This window comes from Tachysurus fulvidraco, chromosome 13 (genome assembly GCF_022655615.1).
Source record: "Tachysurus fulvidraco isolate hzauxx_2018 chromosome 13, HZAU_PFXX_2.0, whole genome shotgun sequence".
Classification (NCBI taxonomy): Eukaryota; Metazoa; Chordata; class Actinopteri; order Siluriformes; family Bagridae; genus Tachysurus; species Tachysurus fulvidraco.
Window position 1 is genome coordinate 11466677 of NC_062530.1, and position 21637 is coordinate 11488313.

Here is a 21637-nt window from a genome sequence, read left to right on the forward strand (position 1 = left end):
TCCTTTTTATACAATTGCCTATATATATATATATATATATATATATATATATATATATATATATATATATATATATATATATATATTTATTTATTTATTTTAGATATTCTGAGGAATATAATGGATGGGGTGGTAATAATTGTTGTTTACTATAGCACCCCCTACTGCACTCATTTGAATTGTGAATAACGTCATGGTTATGATCAAGTCACAAGCACCAGCCATATGTGACTGTCATGTACTTCCCTATCAGAATAATACAATACTTATGATATTGTACAAAATAAGGAAAAAATAAATCAAAACTACAAAAAACGGCCCTCATTTGTTAAGCTGAATACAAATAAGTTTATTCTTTCAATCTTAATTAGTGTTTTCAAAATTTCAGATTCCTGAAAATCCTGTAAATTTTTGTTTGCATACTGCTCATGCTTATGAGTGTGTATACATTTACACATGAGAAGGCTAAATAATGTAAATCTAGCTTTGCTCAATCTCAACTCACTTGCATGGATTACTGCACATTTATATACATCGGGTAAAATAAGTATTGATCATGTCACCACATTTCTGTAAAGTAAATATAGTTCTAAAGGTGCTGTTGACAAGAAATATCACCAGATGTCAGTAACAGTCCAAGTAATACATACATACAAAGAAATCAAAACAAATTAATTCAGAAATTAAGCTGTGTAAATAATAATGAATGGAATGACACAGGAAAATGCATTAAACACACTTACTGACATTTAATTTATTAAAAAAAAGCCATTGTTGGTAAAGACAGCTATAATAATGACACCTTCTTTATAAAGAAACTAGTCACATGCATTGCTCAGGTGTGATTTTGGCCCATTCTTCCACACAAAGACTCATCAAATGTTGAAGGTTCCTGTGGACCTCTTCTATGAACTCTGATTTTTAGTTCTTTCCATAGATTTTCTATTCTATACTCTGGGCCATTCTAGCAGTTTTATTTATTCCTTTGAAACCAGTTTTCTTGGCTGTGTCCTTGGGATCATTGTGTTGCTGAAATGTCTAACCTCGTTTCATCTCCATCATTCTAGTAGATGGTAGCAGAGGTTTATCGAGAATCTCTCAATACATTTTTCCATTCCATCCTTCCTTTGATTATATGAAGTTTGACAGTGCTGCATGCTGAAAAACAACCCAACCCCATGATGTTCCCAGCTCCAAACTTCACTGTTCGTATGGTGTTTCTGGGGTGATGTGCAGTGCCGTTTGACCTCCAAACATGGTGTGTATTGTTGCATCCATAGAGGTAAATTTTGGACTCAACTGCCCAGACCATATTCTCCCAGTATTTCACAGGCTTGTCTAAATGTTGTGCAGCAAACTTTAAACAAGGTTTAGCATGCTTTTTCTTCAGCAATGGAGTCTTGGGTGGTGAGCACACATAGAGGTTACTGCGCTTGAGAGCATTTTCTTTAAAACAATTGTAACTGCAAATTCCAGGTCTTTTTGAAGCTCTCCACAAGTGGTCCTTGTCTCTTGGACAAACTTTATAATCTTAAATTCTTTTCCCTCCTCCAGCATTTATAGATATATAGATAGCCTTATAGAAGAGCAGCTTACAGAAGAATATAGAATTTTTATAGTGTTTTGTGGGAATCATTAAATGCAAATTAGCTGTCTGTTATAGTATTAGGATGTTCTCCATTACATATGGTGCCACTATTGTAGGATATGACTGTATTTCACTTGTACTTTTTTAATTGTGCAAATATTTAATGTATTTTGAGGAATATGTATTGTGTACCATGTATTTGTGCTATGTCTGTTTCTGACCTCAGAGTTTAATGTTGGACTGATCGTCAAGGATAAACTTTTATTGAATCCCATGGGGAGGATAACATTCATTTGTTTGCAAAGGGTGAGGCAAACAACTTTTGAAATTTTCTCACATAGGTTTGCTTAAATTCTTAACAGTCATTACATAATTCAAATGTCATGCATACTCATTTGAATAGCAGATTGCATCTAGTTATCTGTGTTTCATTTGTGAAACACTCTCTTTCATCCACTCTCTTTCATCTCTTTCATCCACCATTCTTGTTCTAACAACATAGTGCACAACAAACAATTTATAGCCAGCTCTCTAGCCAGGCTAAAGGGTCCCAGAGTGAAACACACCACTCTGATGTCAGCCACACAGCAGAGGTCTATAGTGACATTTAGGACAACTATTTTTTTTTCTATAATGCCATATATGGTTGGTTGTCAGAATCAGAAAAGTGTTCATAAACACATTTATTTTTATTGCATAGTATCAAATTGGACACCTTTTTGGTTACACGGAATTGGGAGGGATAACTGGTTAGAACTGTTGACAGAGCCAACATACTGTTTTGCATATTATTATTATTATTATTATTATTATTATTATTATTATTATTATTATTATTATCATTATTATTATTATTATTATTATTATTATTATTATTATTATTATTATTATTATTAATAATAATAATAATACTGGTTCATTGTTTGCACTACTCAGGGAAGAAACCAGCATCTGATGACCTGACGATTGTCCTATAGTGAAAGCTTTTTCCTATATCTCGACAACCAAACTGTACATTTCTGACTGATCTTTACCTGCTGTCAAAATAACCAGGGAATTGTGATCTACAATAATAAACAAAAACATGCTGACATTTTTAAACAATACTTCTCAAACAATTAAAATAGGTGCAGCATATTTAACTCATGATTGCATATATGGTATGGTACACCATTTTGCTAATCTTTAAATTGAAGATAACTGTGCCAATCAATTCAATAAATTGAATGTTGATTCCTTGGCTCACCTCATATAAATTTGACATTAAATAAACAGTTTTGAAAAGTCAACTCTAATTTATAATAATTTGCATAATTTTAAAAGCATACATTGCTGGTCTGTCACATACTTTTTGTTAAAATTACCAGGAGAGTGTTAACCTTAATAATTAACAAACCTTAAATTTGTGAAAAATATGGCAGACACATGCCAATCAATCCATCAAGCCATATGCTTGTTGAACTGTTCTTCGTGAATGCCAACAAGTAATTTTCACGTATGGCAAAGTATTCTGAGATTATGTGCCAAGAGCATACCAATTTAAATGTGTCAGGCTTAAGTTGAAATACAAATTTCTCAGTAACTGAAAGTCTGATTGTTCTGAAATTTATGCTAATGTGTAACTTTTTAATTAAGGCCCATCAGTGTCTTTTACCATCTTAGAATCTTAAGGGACATTAAACTGCCCTCAAAGGGGCTGAGAGACTTCAATATTATGGATTAAGCTGGTTTGTTAAAAAAGTGTCTGCAGTGTGTGTGTGTGTGTGTGTGTGTGTGTGTGTTTGTGTGTGTCTGTCTGTCTGTCTCTTGAGAACCATAAAGCAAGCCAAGTTTGACTTTAAAATGGTGCACCTATTTGATAACCTGTAAAATGATTTTTATAATCCCTCATTACTGGCAAAACATAGCCATCATTCAATCAATCAGGATTTAACATTTAAGTTGTAACCATTTTAGTTACCATGAAACTTGATTGATTTAGAAAGAAACCATGCAATTTTTGTAAGGGACGTGGGATAAAAACAGACACAAATGCATGATAGCGTAAAATAAACAGGTTTAATGACTAAAAAACACAAAACAGGAACACAAACTAGACACAAGACGACATAGGACGACATAGGACGATACCAAGGACGAGGATTAATATACACATGGTTAAATACACAAGACAATTAACACACAATTAACACATGAGGAACATGTGTGCAGAGATGGGGAGGAAGAGACAAGGGTGGGGCAGACATGTGGCACAAAACATAAACAACAGCATGTGGCCAAAGTCTGGGCTGGATCGTGACAGTACCCCCCCCGAGGCGCGGCTCCCGATGCGCCAATCCCGTATCAAATCATATCAGAGGGGACCATGATCCCGGCGAGATCCAGGAGGGGGAGCGAGGCACACGTCAAGGCAGGTGGAGGAGCAAGGCACACGGCGAGGCAGGTAGGGGGAGCAAGGCACACGGCAAGGCAGGTGGGGGGAGCAAGGCACACAGCGAGGCAGGTGGGGAGAGCAAGACACACGGTGGCGCAGCCAGAGAGGGCCGAGCGACATCCACAGCCGAGCTGAAGGGCCGAACAGAAGAGCCGAACAATGTCCACAGCCAGGCAGAAGGGCCGAGTGAGGTCCACATCTGAGCTGAAGGGCCGGGTGATGTCCACAGCCGAGCTGAAGGGCCGAGCAACGTCCACAGCCAAGCTGAAGGGCCGAGCAACGTTCACAGCCAAGATGAAGGGCCGAGCGACGTCCACCGACACACCGCGGCCAAAAACATATGGGCCTGCAACACCCCCCGTGGACAGGAAGGCGGGGTTCTCCAAATTGGCCTTACGTAATGCCTACCACCTTATCCGTATTTGGGAGGGAGATGAGTGGAAGATGCTTTCAATACCCCTTCTGTTCACTATAAATATCTGGTCATGCTGTTTGGCCTGACCAATGCACCGGAGGTCTTCCAAGCCTTGGTTAATGATGTCCTGAAAGACCTTCTTAACGAGTTTGTCTTCGTTTACGTGGATGATATTCTGATCTTTTCCCGCTCCCTGGAGGAACACAGAAACCATGTTCGAGTCGTGCTCCAACGTCTTCTTGAGAATCATCTATATGTGAAATCTGAGAAATGTGAATTCCACACCACTAGTACCACCTTTTTAGGCTTCATTCTCTCACCTGGTAGCATACAGCTGGACTCCAACTAGGTAAAGGCAGTTAGGGACTGGCCACCCCCGGCTAACAGAAAGCAGCTCCAGCGCTTCCTGGGATTTGCAAATTTCTATCACAAGTTCATCAGGGGCTTCAGCACCATCGCTGCCGCCCTACACTGGCTAACCTCCACACTCTAAGCCTTCAGCTGGAATCCTGAAGCTGAGCAAGCCTTCACCAGACTCAAGGGCCTCTTCACGACAGCTCCCATCCTGGCTCTCCCTGACCAAGACCAGCACTTTATTGTGAAGGTGGATACATCTGATGTCGTCGTGGGGGCCATTCTGTCTCAGTGATCTGGCCAGTCCCTAACGGATAAAGTTAGGGACTGGCCACCCCCGGCTAACAGAAAGCAGCTCCAGCGCTTCCTGGGATTTGCAAATTTCTATCACAAGTTCATCAGGGGCTTCAGCACCATCGCTGCCGCCCTACACTGGCTAACCTCCACACTCTAAGCCTTCAGCTGGAATCCTGAAGCTGAGCAAGCCTTCACCAGACTCAAGGGCCTCTTCACGACAGCTCCCATCCTGGCTCTCCCTGACCAAGACCAGCACTTTATTGTGAAGGTGGATACATCTGATGTCGTCGTGGGGGCCATTCTGTCTCAGTGATCTGCCAAAGACAATCGCCTCAATCCTTGTGCTTTCTTCTCAAGGTGCCTCAGCCCGGCTGAACGGAAATATCCTATAGGCGAATGAGAACTCTTGGCCGTCAAGTTGGCCCTGGAGGAATGGCGGCACTGTTCGGAGGGTGCTGGGCAGCCCTTTCTATGGAAGGACCAAAGGAATCTTGCATATCTTTGCCCAAGTCCCAATGGTGCCACTGCTCTCACCTGTTCTGTCACCCTGGCTCTTCCTGCACCTTGTTGGTCCTCCATCAGTGATTCTGGTGGCATAAGATAAAGAGGGACGTCCGGGAGTTTGTGGCAGCATGTCCTGTCTGCGCTCAGAATAAGACACCCCAGGGCCCCCCAGCCGGCTTGTTCCGTCCTCTTCCTGTTCCCAGGTGGCCCTGGTCTCACGTCTCCATAGAATTTGTTACTGGCTTACCCCCGTTGGCTGGGCTCACCACCATCCTCTCCGTGGTGGATCAATTCTCCAAGATGACCCATTTCATTGCCTTGCCCAAACTTCCGTCAGCCAAGGAAACAGCTCTGCTCATGCTCCAGCATGTCTTTCGCCTGTATGGTCTCCCATGCAGCATTGTATCTGATCGTGGTCCTCAGTTCACCTTTAACTTCTGGAGAGAATTTTGCCAGCTCCTGGGGGTCACAATCAGCCTGTCTTCTGTGTTCCATCCTCAGTCTAACGGACAAACCGAGCGGTTAAACCAGGAACTAGAAAAAGGACGTTGCATCCTGTGTTCCGAAGAACCTACGTCCTGGTTGTTTAACCAGGTGTGGGTGGAATACGCCCACAATTTCAGCGGCCAAGGGACTCTCCCCCTTCCAGGCTGCTTATGGATACCAGCCCCCACTGTTCTCCAATCAGGAAATGGAGGCCTCGGTTCCCTCTGCCCTTGTCCTGGTCAAACGTTGCCGACGTCTCTGGAGAAAAGCTCGTGCTTTTTTGGGCCTTTTCCCATCTCCAATTTGCTCAATCAAGTGGTGGTCTGACACAAGCTCCCCAGAGTTCTATGTATTCACCCTAGCTTCCATGTCTCCAGACTCAAGCCGGTTCAAGACTGTTGCTTGCCGGCTCCTGCGTTCCAGACGTCGCGGTAGGGGATTACAGAATTTGGTTGACTGGGAGGGTTACGGTCTGGAAGAGCGCTCCTGGGTTCCGGCATGCCACATTTTGGATGCTGACCTCATCCCGCAGTTAGATCGTGACCATCCTGAGCAGCCAGGAGGGACATCATGAGATGCCCTGTGGAGGGAGTGGTACTGTCAGCACTCTGTCCACACTTCCTGGTTTGTTACAGTACTTCCAGGTCGGCGGCCATGTTGGATTTGTACTTCCAGGGCAGTGGCCATTTTAGGTGTTACTCACTATATAAGGACGTTGCTTTCACATTTTTCCTTGCCAGATGGTCTTCTCAGCTTGCCATGTGCACTGTGATTCATCCAGGCTTGTTCCTGTTCTGCTCTGCCTGGTTTGACTCTGTTTGTTTCTGGTTTCTGTGGTTTTGCCTGCCCTGTATTACCCCTGTATTGCCTGTGTACTGGATTATTGGACTGTTTTTCACTCTGAATTTGCCTGCCCTGTATTCTTTGCTGCCTCTGTACTGGATTAGAGACTGGTCTTTACACTGAGTGTTTGCCTGCCTTGCCTGATTACTTTGTCAAGCTCATTAAATATCTTTTATTATTTACATCTGCGTCCTGCATTTGAGTCCTCCCTTCCGGCCCACCCTGACAGTGCGAAGCTTATGCAGTCTTCAAATTGCCCACTGTGAAATGCTTTTCATATTCACTGGGTTTGGAGTTCAGTTAAAATAGCTGTTTTGCAGGAACCAAAAGTCAACTTGAGCTGAAATTTGCTGTCCTGTATTATCTGTTATTGGGTATTTATTCCAACAATTTTTTCACAGAATGAGCCATCGGCACAAACTGTATGTTCTGAATGTTCATGAATGGTCCCTTGATGGTTTTATGATTCTTGAAATTAACTGGACCTCTAGAGGAGCATGGAATAGTTTAAATGACTCTGTAGTAATAAGCAGTAAACAGTAAAAAAAAATCCCATTATAAGTTATTTTGTAATGTATAAATTTCTTTGTTAATTACTGCTCTGCTACTACTGTGTTGAACAGGAGGGAGCAGCAGAACACCAGTCAAAAACAAAAACAGCATAATTAATAATTACATTCTAATGATCATTCCATTATTTATGATTATAACACATTATAAGTGCTGTGACAAAATTCTTTTTTTCTCTTTCAATTGTACCATAAAAGAGCTGTTTAGAGTATTTTTTTCTTAATTAACATCCCTAATAAACTTATGAAATGCTGAAAGATTTTTATGTTAATAAAGTTAATCTCTTGTTCATTTACCTTGAAAGACAGGGAAGAAGCCCATGTTGAACATTTTCCTGTAACATGCTTAGTAATTATAGTTAATACAGTCAGGTGAATAAGAATTTGAACTAGCGCACAATTATTGTAATTTTCCCTCTGTACACCACAAAAATGGAGTTGTAATTAATGACTAAACAAAAATATTGCATTATTCGTTCAGGAATTACATGCATTTCCACAGGATTAAACATAATTGGACAATATCTGATACGCAGTTTCATTGCCTGTTGTAGCTGTTTTCTCATTGTGTTTATCGGAATTCTCATTATGCAGTCCAAATAGTCCAGAGAGGGTGTCGATGCAAGTAAAGGAGGCCATCCTTAGACAGAAAGAACAAAACAAACATTATTTTTTTTAGGAATGGTCAAATCACATTCTTAAAAAAGGGAATAAAATAGCTAAGCCATAATGTTTTAGCAACATCGATAGGACTGGAGGAACATGGAAGACTATGAAGTGGATGACTGAAAAATGATCACAACATCTAGCCAAGTGTAGAACACTCTTGATGAGGGAGAATTATCATAGTCACAAATGAATGTAAATACAGAGGATTTACCTCAAGATGCACACTAAATATCAAGATTAGAAAGTCTAGATTAGACTTGCTCAGTTCTGGAAAAAGATTCTTTGCACAGATGAAGCCAAGATAAACTTTTGTAAGAACCGTGAGAAGATTTCCTTTGAAGATATAAACATTTGTTAGTGTTATAACACTTTCCGTAAATATAATGCTGCTGAACACAGACACCCGAAAAACAGAAATTGTTCTTCAATGTCTGAGTCAGTCACAGAGCATCTGGCAAAGTCTGGCAAATCATCTCAAACATGAAACCCATTTCATATCCATTGCTTCCACACCTGAGGCAGCTATTGACTGCAAAATATTAGCTTCCAAGTATTCAAAATAATGCTATATTTATACTTTTGTTTGTCCAAATACTTCTGAACCCATGAAAATGGAAGGACTTACAGGTTTATGTAATTTCATAGAGTTAAAACGTTTACACACTGGAGAATGTCATATGTAAACTATTTTTTAAACAAACCACTGCAATGCAACAATTTGTTAATTTTATCTGACATGTCTGCTGCAGATGTCACGTTGTCTCATTTCACTGTGTACTACAACAGCTATATATCGTTGAAATGACAATAAAAGCTTCTTGACTTGAATTGACTTGCAGCAGATAACTGAGCTTATGAACTCTGAACTATGCCATGCCATTTCAGTCTAAATAAAAATATTTTTCTGTGATATGTATAAAAATTCAATTCAGTTCAATTTATTTGTATAGCAATTATCATTGTCTCAAAGCAGCTTTACAGAAGTATGGAATACTTATATAAATAATGTCATAAAAATGAGTAAACTAAGCTATAAACATACACGATTAAACAAATAAATAATACAGTTTTACTGTAATAGAAATTATATTGTAAAAAATAATTAAATAATAATATATAATATATATAATAAAATATTTCGTCATTATCAATCTCAAATTAACAACTGACCTTTCTAAAATGCCTAGCTTTATTTCATATTGCGTTTCTCAATTAATAATGGCACATTTATTTCAACCTTAAAATCTGTATTTCAAGACCAAAGTGTCAGACTAAGAATACATTATACAGAAGGACAGACTACAGAATTGAAAGAATATCTGATCTGTCATGGACACAAGTGTGATTTGACAGTAATTCTCGTCCATGTTGACATGATTGCATTCTTGCAGATGTTTTAGGTACATTTTCTTGCAGTGAATCTCCCATTCTACCAAATCCCAAAGGTGCTCTACTGGATTTAGATCCGGTATGTAAAATGCATGGTGTACAAAATTTTTGGGCAAATGTTTGTTAAATGATGTAGAAACTATTGATCAAACCTTAAGTACATAGGCATAATTATTCATTTAATTTTGTTTAAATAAGCCATTCTGTATTAAATTTTTGATACAGCTTAGAAAAAATTGTCCAATGGAGGACTTTACCATCAAGCACAGCTGCTCATAAATTAAAATAAAAGATACCCTTTGTGTGATTTTCACAATATATATATTTTCATTTGTAAGATGATTGTTTATCTTCAGTTCATCTCTAAGTGGTCTCTAGTGGATCTCTCTTTAATGTGTAGCAGAAACATTTGTAATGTGCATGAATTATGAATGATGTACTGTAAATCAATCCTTTAAGTGTCCACACATCTGTTTTACTTTGGCCAGATATTAAAATGTTATTTAATTATTCTCTTCTGTTGCTGTCTCTGAATCAACAATTGGCTTAAATATTATTACACTAACAAACAGCCCTCCTAGAGGCAGAGCTGAAGTCATGTACAGCTAAAAAGGCCCTTCATCAATGAGAAGCAAAGAAGTGCCAGGCTAGGTTTTGCAAAAGAACATAAGGACTGGACTATGAAGGACTCTAGTAAGGCAATCTTCTCTGATGAGTTCAATTTTCAGCCTTGCCAAACACCTGGTCTTCTAATGGTTAGAGGTAGACCTACAGAGGCCTACAAGACAAGGTGTCTTGCACCCACTGTGAAATTCGGTGGAGGATTGATGATGACCTTCTGGCACTAGCAAGTTTGTAATCAGGCACATTAATCGTTGTGAAGGGCAGAAAACGTGCTTCCTTCTGCTCTGACAATGATCCTCAACACTGAGCATTGTTTTTCCAGGACAGCCAGGTCAAAGTTTGAATTGAGGGCCACCACATCAAGACTCTCTAATGGCCAGCCCAATCTACAAAATTCATCCCTCCTCTCACACCAATGTTTGAATCTGTAGCATACAAAAAGATTACAATTCCAAACACCATTCTGCACTGACATGTTCACACCTGCTTACCAGTTGAATTTCCACTTTTTACATCTCCTACAGAACGCTGTTTGATAACCCTGGCTCCCTCATCTCTTAAGATCCTCATATAGCTGCTTAATTGAATTGTTTTGATTAGTTTTTTTGGTCACGACCCCCAAGGCAAGGATATCACTGAGCAACTGCTGTTGGTCACTCAGGAATGGAATGGAACTTGTTCATGATCATACATGAAATTCAAGGTTTATGGAGTTACAAATGCCCCTTTTCTACCAGAAAGAACTGGGTGCTGGTTCAGAGCTAGTGCTGGTTCAAAGCTGGTTCCACTGGCGAGCCTTCTAAGAACCGGAGAGCCAAGTGTTATGTCACTGTATACGTCTTATCTTTCTCAGCAATGTTAGCGCAGCAGCGGCAAACACAACATCAACAATGGCGGATGTTTCTTTACTGTTAATGGTCATGGCTTTGCGAACCTACATTGGCATCCAAACGTGGCGAATCCATCGTGTATGTGCAGCTTAATGTAATTTGTATAAACAGAGGTTGTAATCGAGAAAGTGCATAACATTATTTTATCAGTAGCACAGAAAAAAAGTTAGCCTTATCATGTAGCTACCTACTATCATGTGTGCTGATAATTGATCATATTGCGGTAAAGTGTCTTAAACATTGGTATACTTAAGGTACATTATCAAAGGTGCTAACAGTAACCCTGCACCCAGCCCCGCCCCCAGTCGCCTGACGCAAGCGGTTCTTAAGTCTAGACCAGAAACATTTTGGTGCTACTTAAGTACCACATTTCCTGGTTCAGAGCCGGTGCTTTGGGTGTTCGAAAAAGAAAGAACCGGTTCTAAATTAGGCACTGGCTCCGAACCAGCACTCAAACTGCCTTGGTGGAAAAGGTTCTCCCACTACCTTCATCATTACCTGTGGATTTCACTCAGTTTGTTCATTCTTTCTTCCTTCTTTCGGCTGCTCCCTGGTCGGGGACACCACATCGGATCACATGGTCCGCATATTAGATTTGGCACAGGTTTTACGCCGATGCCCTTCCTTACGCAACCCTCCCATTTTTGTCCAGGCTTGAGATCAGCACTGAGATTTAACTCTTCAGGGGTTGGGTTAGCTCTCTGCCCAAGTATCGAACCAGTGGGATCCTACCGCTGGACCACCAAGAGGTTTTATCTGTGACTTTCACACAGTGAGTTGTTGAAATGCAAAAACCTTATCAAGGTATAAACTAAATAATATTTTATGAAGATTGGATAATTTAAAACATTGGATAATTTAAAACGTCAGGAAATGGAGAAAAGCTGGATTATATGCTAATGGATCCATAAATCCATAGTTTAGATCCATCTAAAGTGTTTCCTTATTTTAATGCTTGACACTTAGAATGAACTTAGAACTTAGAATGACACTCTGAGAATACAGAATAATAGGAATATTTATATCCATGTGAGTTAATTAAGGAAGATTGTCTGGAAGATAATTTTTTTTTTATATTTTATAAAGATACAGAGTACGATTAGAGTTTAATTTCCCCCATTGCTCCCAGATCTGTAGATTAAAGATCTGTAGATTAAAAACCCAATAGTAGAACATAGGTTTTGGAAAAGTTAAACCCTACTACATATACTTGGCCTAAGAAAGGGTTGTGATCACTTGCACTGTGATTGACTAACATTAATAGCAGATGCAATCAGTCCAGGAAGGGAATGTTTTTCTGAAAATGCAGAGCCACAGCCAGTAAACAGAAGGAATTACTTTAATAAGAAGTCTATTTTTTTAACCGTAGTCAGATATACAGTAGTATGACCAAATATAAAGGAAAGATAAAGATATTGCTTAAAACTGTGTAGTGTTCCACAGTAAAATCTTTCCATTTCAAAATAATACAGGTTCCAACTACCATCATAATTACAACTCACAAATAACACAAATAACAGTAGACAAATTTTTCACTCTTTCACTCAAATTAACACTGGTGCACATTTATGATTTACAATATCAGGCAATAATATGAGAAACATGGGAGTCCTTAATTAAAGTGGTCAATGTCTTCAATTTCCCTGAAGAAAAGCATGATTTAATGAATATCAGCTTTCAGCTTTCAAGTACAGCTTTCAGCTAATACCCTGGCACAATCTATTTTATTTAGCATATTTATTTGCATTTAGCATATGAGAGCTTTAAAATTATGTTTTGGTGACTGGCCCTTGGGTGTTTTGCAGTGGTAAAATATGGGACATCTGGTTTTCAAACTGTGCAACTAAATTAAATACATAATAAATAGTAATTCTAATACTGCAAATTTCCACAATGCACATCATATAACGTTGCATTTTTACACCTCTAATAGCGAAAAGTGTGTGTACACCTAAAATATTTTGTCTCGATTTGTGATGAGAGACAGATTTATTATGTTGGCTTTGTAGAAGCCAACATTCTGTTTTCCTATTTAAGCTTAGCCAAAAATTTATCAAAAGTAACTCCGCCTAGGGCTTTTGAAGTTTGTTGATATTACTTTTCTAAGTGATCTAAGTACTGGTACTTTGGGTACCGGGTCTCAAAATGGCCTTTTTTCCGCATAGACTCCCATTACAAACCTCCCATTTGGAGGTTTATAACTCGGCAAGCTTTCAAACTATCTACACCAAACTCAGCCAGCTCCTTTAGGGTGATACTCTGAACAAAGTTTTAAGGTGTACCGACTGACCCTTCAGTTGTCCCGAAGCCCCGCCCCCAAAATATGCAAAATCAAAAAACTTTTTACAACATGGACATGTGACATATCAAAACACTCAGCACAATGAGGAGAACTTCCTCAAGAGTATTCGGATGACATCACATGCTCGTCTCCACTTACCTCCAAATGTTTTGTCACCCTAGCTTTCTGTCTACTTGTTACAAAAGTAACACTGACCCTTATGTCCACTCGCCTCCAAAAAGCACTGGCCTTTGCGAATGCTTGAATCGTCAAAGCCAACATCAAAGTTTGTTGCGACTAGTTATTATTTATAGTGTTTTAATCAGAATTCCAGTGGGAGAAAAGTTTTCATATACAAAGTTAACTGGATCAATGTAATCACTATTATAAGCTTTTGAGGTATGGATGTCTGTAAACTTTCAGTTGTAAATTTTGTAAATTTTCTATAAACTTGTCCCACTGAAAATCCAAAATAGTAAATAAAAGCTATTATATAGCTTAGCTATTATTTTGAAATGACCTGTTATGGAAATAAATGAAAATATAGCTGCAAGCAGCGATGGTGGGCCTTCGCACGTTTTTTTTATCGCTATCGCTTTTTTTATCGACCTTTTAAGTAGTCCTCCTAGGGAATTCATGTGATTGACATCAAACGTGGTCAACATGATGCCGAGACATTGCACTTGCTAAATTCCGAAGGGATTTTTGATGTCTCGAACGGTGCTGCCATGGCGAGGCGACGAAATTATGGCGAATTCAGAGAAACAGGAAATGTCTAATTTCTAAAGCAAAAAATGTCTTATTGGGATGACACGTGGTGTGTATGTTCGGCCAAGGATTCTGATCACATCGATGTGCCTATTGTGAATCTTGGACATAGCGCCACCAACAGGCACCAGGAAGTGTGTCAGTAATAACAGTTGCATGTGGTGAACTTTTAAATACTCCTCCTAGGGAATTAATGTGATTGACATCAAAAGTTGCGAACATGATGCCGAGACGTTGCACTTGCTAAATTGCGAAGGGATTTTTGATATCTTAAACGGTGCTGCCATGGCGAGGCGACTAAGTTATGGCGAATTCAGAGAAACAGGAAGTGTCTTCTAATCTAAGGCAAAAAATGTCTTATTGTGATGACACGCGGTGTGTATGTTCGGCCAAGGATTCCGATCGCATCGATGTGCTTATTGTGAGTCCCGGGTATAGCGCCACCAACAGGCCCCAGGAAGTCTGTCAGTCACAAAGGTGGATTTTTTGACAGCTGCATGCGGTAAACTTTTAAATGCTCCTAAAGAAGATTATAGAATATATAGTGACTATATCTATTTGTTAGATGACTGGCTAAAGGCAGCCATGCTTTTTGCGAGGAATTCACTGGTGATGTGTAAATCTGTAAGTGGATTTTTCATCGATGTCTTTTAAAACATGTCTTTTAAGACTAGTTTAATAATTATATGTAGTTTAATACAAATATCTAAGTAAACCAGCTTATCGGACATGTTGTCATGCCATTTTATAAGAAGCATATTATAACAGTTAGCTTTTAGTTATTCCTGTACAATTAGATGGCTACCCATTGTCCCCAAACAAAAACCTGTGTGATGTCAGCAAAGGTTTATTTATTTAAATGGCACAATACACTTATAAACAGAATTTTAATTCAATAATTACAAATTTGTTTTGCATAATTGTTAAACCTAGTATTTAAAAAAGTAGAATACTGAATAATCACTGTAGCATGTTTAACAGGTAAGCTCATTTCCTTATTCACCTTTTGTAAAATAAGCATTATTATTTGACAACTTGCACAATGGATTAAAGGGAATTAAAATGATCACTTAACAGGTCTCAGATATATAAGAATTAATGCAATAAAATAAAAAAGCAGACAGGGCTAGAGCATGTACTGTACAAAGAAATACTTTAGATGGGTAAAAGGTTTCCAAGTTCTTAATTCAGATGATTTTAAAAAGAGGATCTCTAAAAAAATCTTCTAAAAGTAAACTGTCGTTTACTGTGTAAATCCTAGTATATTCCACAAAGATTTAAACTAATCCATCTATTCTTATTGGCTGTTAAGTACAACCTTATTTAACGCTTCCTAGGTTTATCTGTGATATGCTAGACTTAACATCAAAGCAAATGGAATTTACTGCAGATATAAATGTAACAAAAACATTATAATGTAAATAAAAATTTGATGCTCATTAATATGCATAATGTGGTGCAGCAGGAGTCAGCTGTTCAGCCAATATGAAACAACACCGCTGGTGACTATGAAATGTCACAAGTGCAATTTCAACAATCATAGATTGTGCATTATAACTGTCCAAAAGGCACCTAAAGGGTCTGTTAGTAGGTAGGTCTAGACAGATACCAAAGGTTTTGGTGCTTTTAGATGGAATAAAATCAATCAAATTCTACTGGCATCCTGTTTATCCTTTTAGGTTTCAAAAAGTAATTATATAAAATGTATCCGCATACAGTATCTATAGCAAATGTGACTCAATGTCAACAATCTGTATGACTATCTTAAAAAATTTTTGTGAAGCAGCTATTATTGCCCTCATACATTAAAAAATTATTTCAGCTTTACCAAGGGAAAAGAAAACTTGTTTGTGCGCTTGTGAACTGAAAATATAAAAAATATATTTGAAACTGTGCTATATAACTGCACTTGCCTAATTGTTATGTTGCTGTTGTGTAAAGTAGTAGTTGTAGATTTATGGCACCGACAAAATACAAATTACCGTAAGTTACTGTTGAGTTTGGTCCACTCAAAAATGTCCTGCTCACATACAATGTCTGTGTTGATAAGCAGGTAGCGATCTCCAACACAGAAGTGCTTCTGACAGGCGGCACATTTGAAACACTCAAGGTGGTACACTTTGTCACGAACTCGCATTGTCATTTCAAATGCCCGGATCCTCTTCTCACAGGAAGCACACAGCCCATCCTGACCAAACAGTCTGTAAAGGAAAGAGGATATCTGATTAATGTACCTCTCACAGTTATCTGTTTAATGTACCTCACACAGTTATGGGTGTTAATTTGTACAGTTGTAGAAGTTATATGTATTGGTCTTCATTTATCAATCTTTTAGTAAATTTGTGTGTAAATATTTGCATAACACGCTGCCAAACTAAAAATTTTTTCCGTATTGATTAAGGCTAATTCTGTTCATACTGCTAATTCTGTTCATACTGTGGTGGTATACAGAGGCAAAATACAAATATTGCATTCCTGTGCAAATACTGACGTACCCAAATGTATATCTACGATCTGCATGTGTTTGTAGGTCATACACCAATTAACAAATTAACATCTGTCTGCGATGAATTACTATTACAGCAATGGATAAATGAGTCACTATTACTTAAATATCATATATATATATATATATATGATATATATATATATATATATACACACACTAATAAAATAATTAATTATATAATAATACAACTACTCTAAATTGCAATCATCAGCCTCAAAATGAGGATGCCTCACACCCACCTTAGGTAGTCTCTTCGGCACAGCTTCCTACCAAGCTTGTAGTACAATCTTCGGCCAACTTCACCCAGCCGGCAGCCGCAAAGGTCACAACTCAGGCAGTCCTCATGCCAGTACTGCTCTATGGCCTTCAGGAAAAAACGGTCTCCAATACTTTGCTGACAACCACCACACATTAGCATTGATGGAGGCACCTGGAGGACCTCATCCACTAGTTCTCTATAGAAGGGTACAAATGAAGGTTATACATTTTCCTTGTCTTATGTCATATGATAAAATTCTATTTCCTAGTTCAAAGCAGTTGCTACTGTACCAGAGTGTAAATGAGGGAAATAATTAACGGACATGCCAAAACACTTGGCAAAAAAGGCAAAGATTTGACTGAAAAGGGGAAACAGGCCTACGATTATGTTTTTGAATAAATGCAACATAAATTAAATCATGCTAATGATGATGGTCATGACAATGTGCTCTTTTTTGTGGACCAGTGTTCTCTGATGCTCCTCAACGACCATGCAGCAACAACAGTGAAAAGAACAGAAAGTTGAGGCGGCAGCTGGAATAGGCTGCTAAAATGGGAAACTTTAAGACAGAAAAAGCCTGATGATTAGTTATGATTTCTGCTGAGGCACAAAATTGGTAGGATCAGAATATGGCACCAACAGAATGAATCCACAGATTCATTCACCCACCATGTATCAATAGTCAGATCTGGTCAGATTCGATTTGGGCCTTGAAAAAAAACAATCCACAAAGCCACAGCTTATGTGAGTATTATTGCTGACCATGTGAATCTCTTCCGGGCAACAATTTACCCATCTTCAAATGGCTATTTCCATCATGATACTGCACCATGTAACAAAGCTGAACATGACAGTGAGTTCAAATGTTCTTCAGTGGACTTCAGATCTAAATGCAGTAGAACACCTTTTGGATGTGGTAGAATGTGAAATTCAAAGCATGAAAGTGCATCCGAATAACCTGCAGAAATTGTGTGATCCTGCCAAGATGGACCCAAAACATCAAAGGATACCGACATCTTGAAAGCAAAAATAAGCCCTAACCAGTATAGCATTCCTAATAAAGTGTTCAGAGTGTGTGTGCGTGTGTGCATCTATTTATCTATACAAACGAACAAAAAAAATTTACAAAATGTGTGTGGAATGTGAGGAATTAGACATTTTTTTTGCAGTCCTTCCATTTTCACAGGCTCAAAAGTAATTGGACAAACTAATAATAATAATAATAATAATAATAATAATAAATCTATACCATAACCCTAACCCTATACATTTTATAATTCATATCATCAGTCACATCATCAGTAAACACCAGTGACCATGTTCCACTGGCATGTTACATGCCTCATGCCATAACACTGCTTCCACTGTTTTTGACAGATTATATGGTATGCTTTCAATAACGGCCTCCTTCTCTTAGAATTGGCTTTTACTGTAATGAACAAATGAATAAATGTTATTAATTAAATAACCAATAAATAATTAATGAATAAGCAATACATTAAAAGATACAGGATATTTAATAGAATATTTTAGGCCCTTATACAATAAAATTTACTTAGAACACACTGTGAGAACACAGTCTATTTTTTTTCCCATCAGACATTCATTACATTTTAACTGAAAGAATTCAAACCCCTGCAATTCAATTCAAAATCTTGCAAATCAGTCTGAAAATTATTTCTAATTGCTTGAATTCCAAACTGCCAGTTGTGGATGTCTTAGAGCTATTATTGCAGTCTATAATAGGCTTGTACACAAACACATCACTTATGCTGTAAAGACATCGACTAGAGCTTTGAACAACCATAAAGTCACTCACTCGTTAACTTCCAAGGTCTTCCTCTCAATTGTAGATGCCATGTTAGGTCAGTCTATGATTCCTTATTGTAGCAGGACACACTTGAAACTTCAGAGAGGAAATACTTCCTCGTCTGTTGTACACCCCCCACCCCACCCCCACCCCACCCACAAATATGGCAAATAAGGACGAAACGTGAGTTTAAAAAAAAAAAAAAAAAACACCTGCGACCTTCTATAATTCAGCTTATCCACAGAGTGCTGTAAAATTCACTCATTTACAATTGACACCTTTTAACGTCCCGAAGATTAACAGATGTATGAAACTGTCACGCCACTGGTTGTAGACGTCTATTATCTTACGCTGTAAGATATGAAAAACGAGAAGAAAAAAACACACGAGGTAATCCAGAACTATTGTAATGAAATTACGCGCAGGTTTATGAATACTGAAAGTCAACCTTCAGGAACGTTCGGCTTTTTTCTTGTCGTCAGCTCCAACTACAAGCGGAACTCGTGTCCTCCGTTTTTGTACTGCAGGTATTAATAAGTAGCCCCACCCACCCAGGCTGTTCTGCTTTCGTTTCCCACTTCCTGCTCACGACAGCTCCACCATAAGAAAAGATCTAGTTTTTTTTTTTGTTTTTTTTGTTTTTTACAAGGAAGCATCGAGCAAGTCGTGACACCGTAAGTCAGTGCAGTTGCACGACCTGCGTCACCACAACGGTTCAGATGTGAGACACGAAGATAAAACGTAAACAAGACAATCGCAGTACATCCTGGAGCGTTCTATAGTTATATCTTATGTGAATCTGGGGAGAAGGAAATCTTTCAAAATCATGAAAACAATAATGTTGCTTTAACACAACGCACAAAAAATGTGAATGGTCCTTATTAAAATGTTAATGTTTTAGTATTTTCATTTTCGTGGGCCCTTATTTTCTCTTTACATACATCTTTGACTGTTGAGGAAATATCTTATCTGCTGCCAGTGCCAGTTTCATTGAAGAAGAGAGGCAACTGGACCTGAAGATTAGAACATCTAATTCAGTGTGGTTTGACCACTCCCATTTCCTGGGGTGGGGGTTTCGCATTTAATGGCCTGTGGAAAATAAAGTGACAGTTATTTTGTGTAACTGCAGCAAGCCAAAGTGATATGTGTTTTTGCACACCATACATGTAACTGAGAAACACAAATAGGGTGAAAATTTCATAACACTTTCTTTAAGCCTTAAAGAAAGAACAAATGTGGAAAGAACAAATTCATAAAACTAAAAAGTTCTGCAAAAACCGTGCCTCCACTTTAGTATGCAGTCAGTACAAGAAAACTTTACATCTTTTTCTAGTTTTGTAAGCATGTGCAAATGTATTAGTTTTAGAAACATATTTGCATTAATTGATTTAGTTCAGAACTTAAAGCATTTAAATCAGTCTAATTTCTTTTTTGCCTAAAAGTCAAAATTGACAAAATGTAGATTTGATTTTGTCATATTTATTGAACCTCTGAATCTTTTTTTCATCTGAATCACTGAATCATATTTTGCGATCAGTACATGAAGCCAAATTTAATGCTGCTAAAGCCTTAGCTGATGCAAACTGATTTTATAGTGTATGTATGAATATATCTATGTGCATATAAGAGATGACATTTGAAACACTCAAGGTGGTAAACTTTGTCACTTTGTCCTATTTTATATGCTAATGCATTTCAAATACGTTGTGTTTCATTACACAATACATTCCAAACACTGCCCATTCAAGCTCTCTTCATGTCTATATGTCTAAGGTTCATGTTAAGACTATGTTTATGTTTATATTTAATTAGCCACCATATGATTTTATAAAGACCTTTTAGATAATGCTAATCTTTCCAATAATTGTTCATTAATGAAAAAAAATGTGGTAGATTACCAAATTCTCTACTCTGGATTTTCTCATTATTATTTCAGTGTTTTGTCCTAATCAGTTATTTTAGAACATCATACTATCAGGAATTCCCACCATTTCCTGTGGCTTGGAGACAGCAACACAGGGTATGTACAGAAAAAGGGCACAGAGCAAATTTATACACCCCTTTGCTTAGCTTTTCTGCTGTATCATCAGAGGCTGGATTTCTCCAGATGGCTTTGCATGATAATCAAATGTCAAACTATTGTGTTGTGTTTAAAAAGTATGTATAATAGATAGGGTGAGGATGGCCAACCTGAGGGCACAGTGCAAAATCAGCATATGGACTCATTAAGGAAAGCACAAGATTCTGTAGATGTGAACCAAAAATACAGTGTGCAGAAAAAGGTTTGTGATGTGTGAGAGCATTTCAATTTGGCAAGCTCTAAGACATTCACACTTCTTTTCCACTGACTTGCCAGGGTTTACACTTTGCACAAGAAACTGCATTAAAAGCATTACAAAAAAAGAGCAACTCCAACAGTTAATGCAGTGGGTCACAACCATTTTTTAAGTGCTATTTACTTTGAGATTATTTTATAAAGTATTTTACAATGTACATGTAAAAAATATCAAATCCATCAATACATAGTGGCTAAGAAAATTAAATGATCATCAAATAATCTGAAACATTCTGAAATCCACGATTAGAAATAATCTGTAATAACAAGAATGATCAGATTATCTAGTTTTAATACTTAAAATAAAGTCAAATCAGAGTTCAAATAATTTTCTGAATCACTAGCTGACAGAAAAGATTTCATCATATGCTAGTCAATGTTTTTATGACTATTTTTATGTTTTTCAGTGGAAATGATCTTTAAACCCAGTAATACCACAAACATGACAAAAACATTAAAAAACAAACAGAACAAATATTAAACTAAATTTGTAAAGTTCGTTGCGACAAACTTTGATTTTGGCTTTGACGGTGCAAGTATTCACAAAGGCCGGTGCTTTTTGGAGGATAATAGACATAAGGGTCAGTGTTACTTTTGGAGGCAAGTGGACAGA

General features: G+C 37.9%; 1 protein-coding gene across 1 annotated transcript; it reads right to left on the reverse strand.

The window, feature by feature from the left end:
• Positions 1 to 14942: 14942 nt before the first annotated feature.
• Positions 14943 to 19221, reverse strand: lmo2 (LIM domain only 2 (rhombotin-like 1)). The gene is made up of 3 exons (XM_027174807.2): positions 18699 to 19221; positions 16860 to 17075; positions 14943 to 16312 (listed from the first exon to the last, which is right to left on the reverse strand). Exons 1-3 carry the CDS (start codon positions 18737 to 18739, stop codon positions 16090 to 16092), a joined length of 480 nt encoding a protein of 159 aa, XP_027030608.1. The 5' UTR covers positions 18740 to 19221; the 3' UTR covers positions 14943 to 16089.
• Between the last annotated feature and the right edge of the window lie 2416 nt (positions 19222 to 21637).

Excerpts from the sequence above, each read along its gene's own strand:
- lmo2 (XM_027174807.2), bottom strand. The coding sequence starts at position 18,739 with ATGGCATCTACAATTGAGAGGAAGACCTTGGAAGTTAACGA. Across the intron at positions 17,076-18,698 it reads AAGACCTTGGAAGTTAACGA|AGAACTAGTGGATGAGGTCC; the intron begins GTGAGTGACTTT and ends ACCCTTCTATAG. Across the intron at positions 16,313-16,859 it reads TGCCGAAGAGACTACCTAAG|ACTGTTTGGTCAGGATGGGC; the intron begins GTGGGTGTGAGG and ends TTTCCTTTACAG.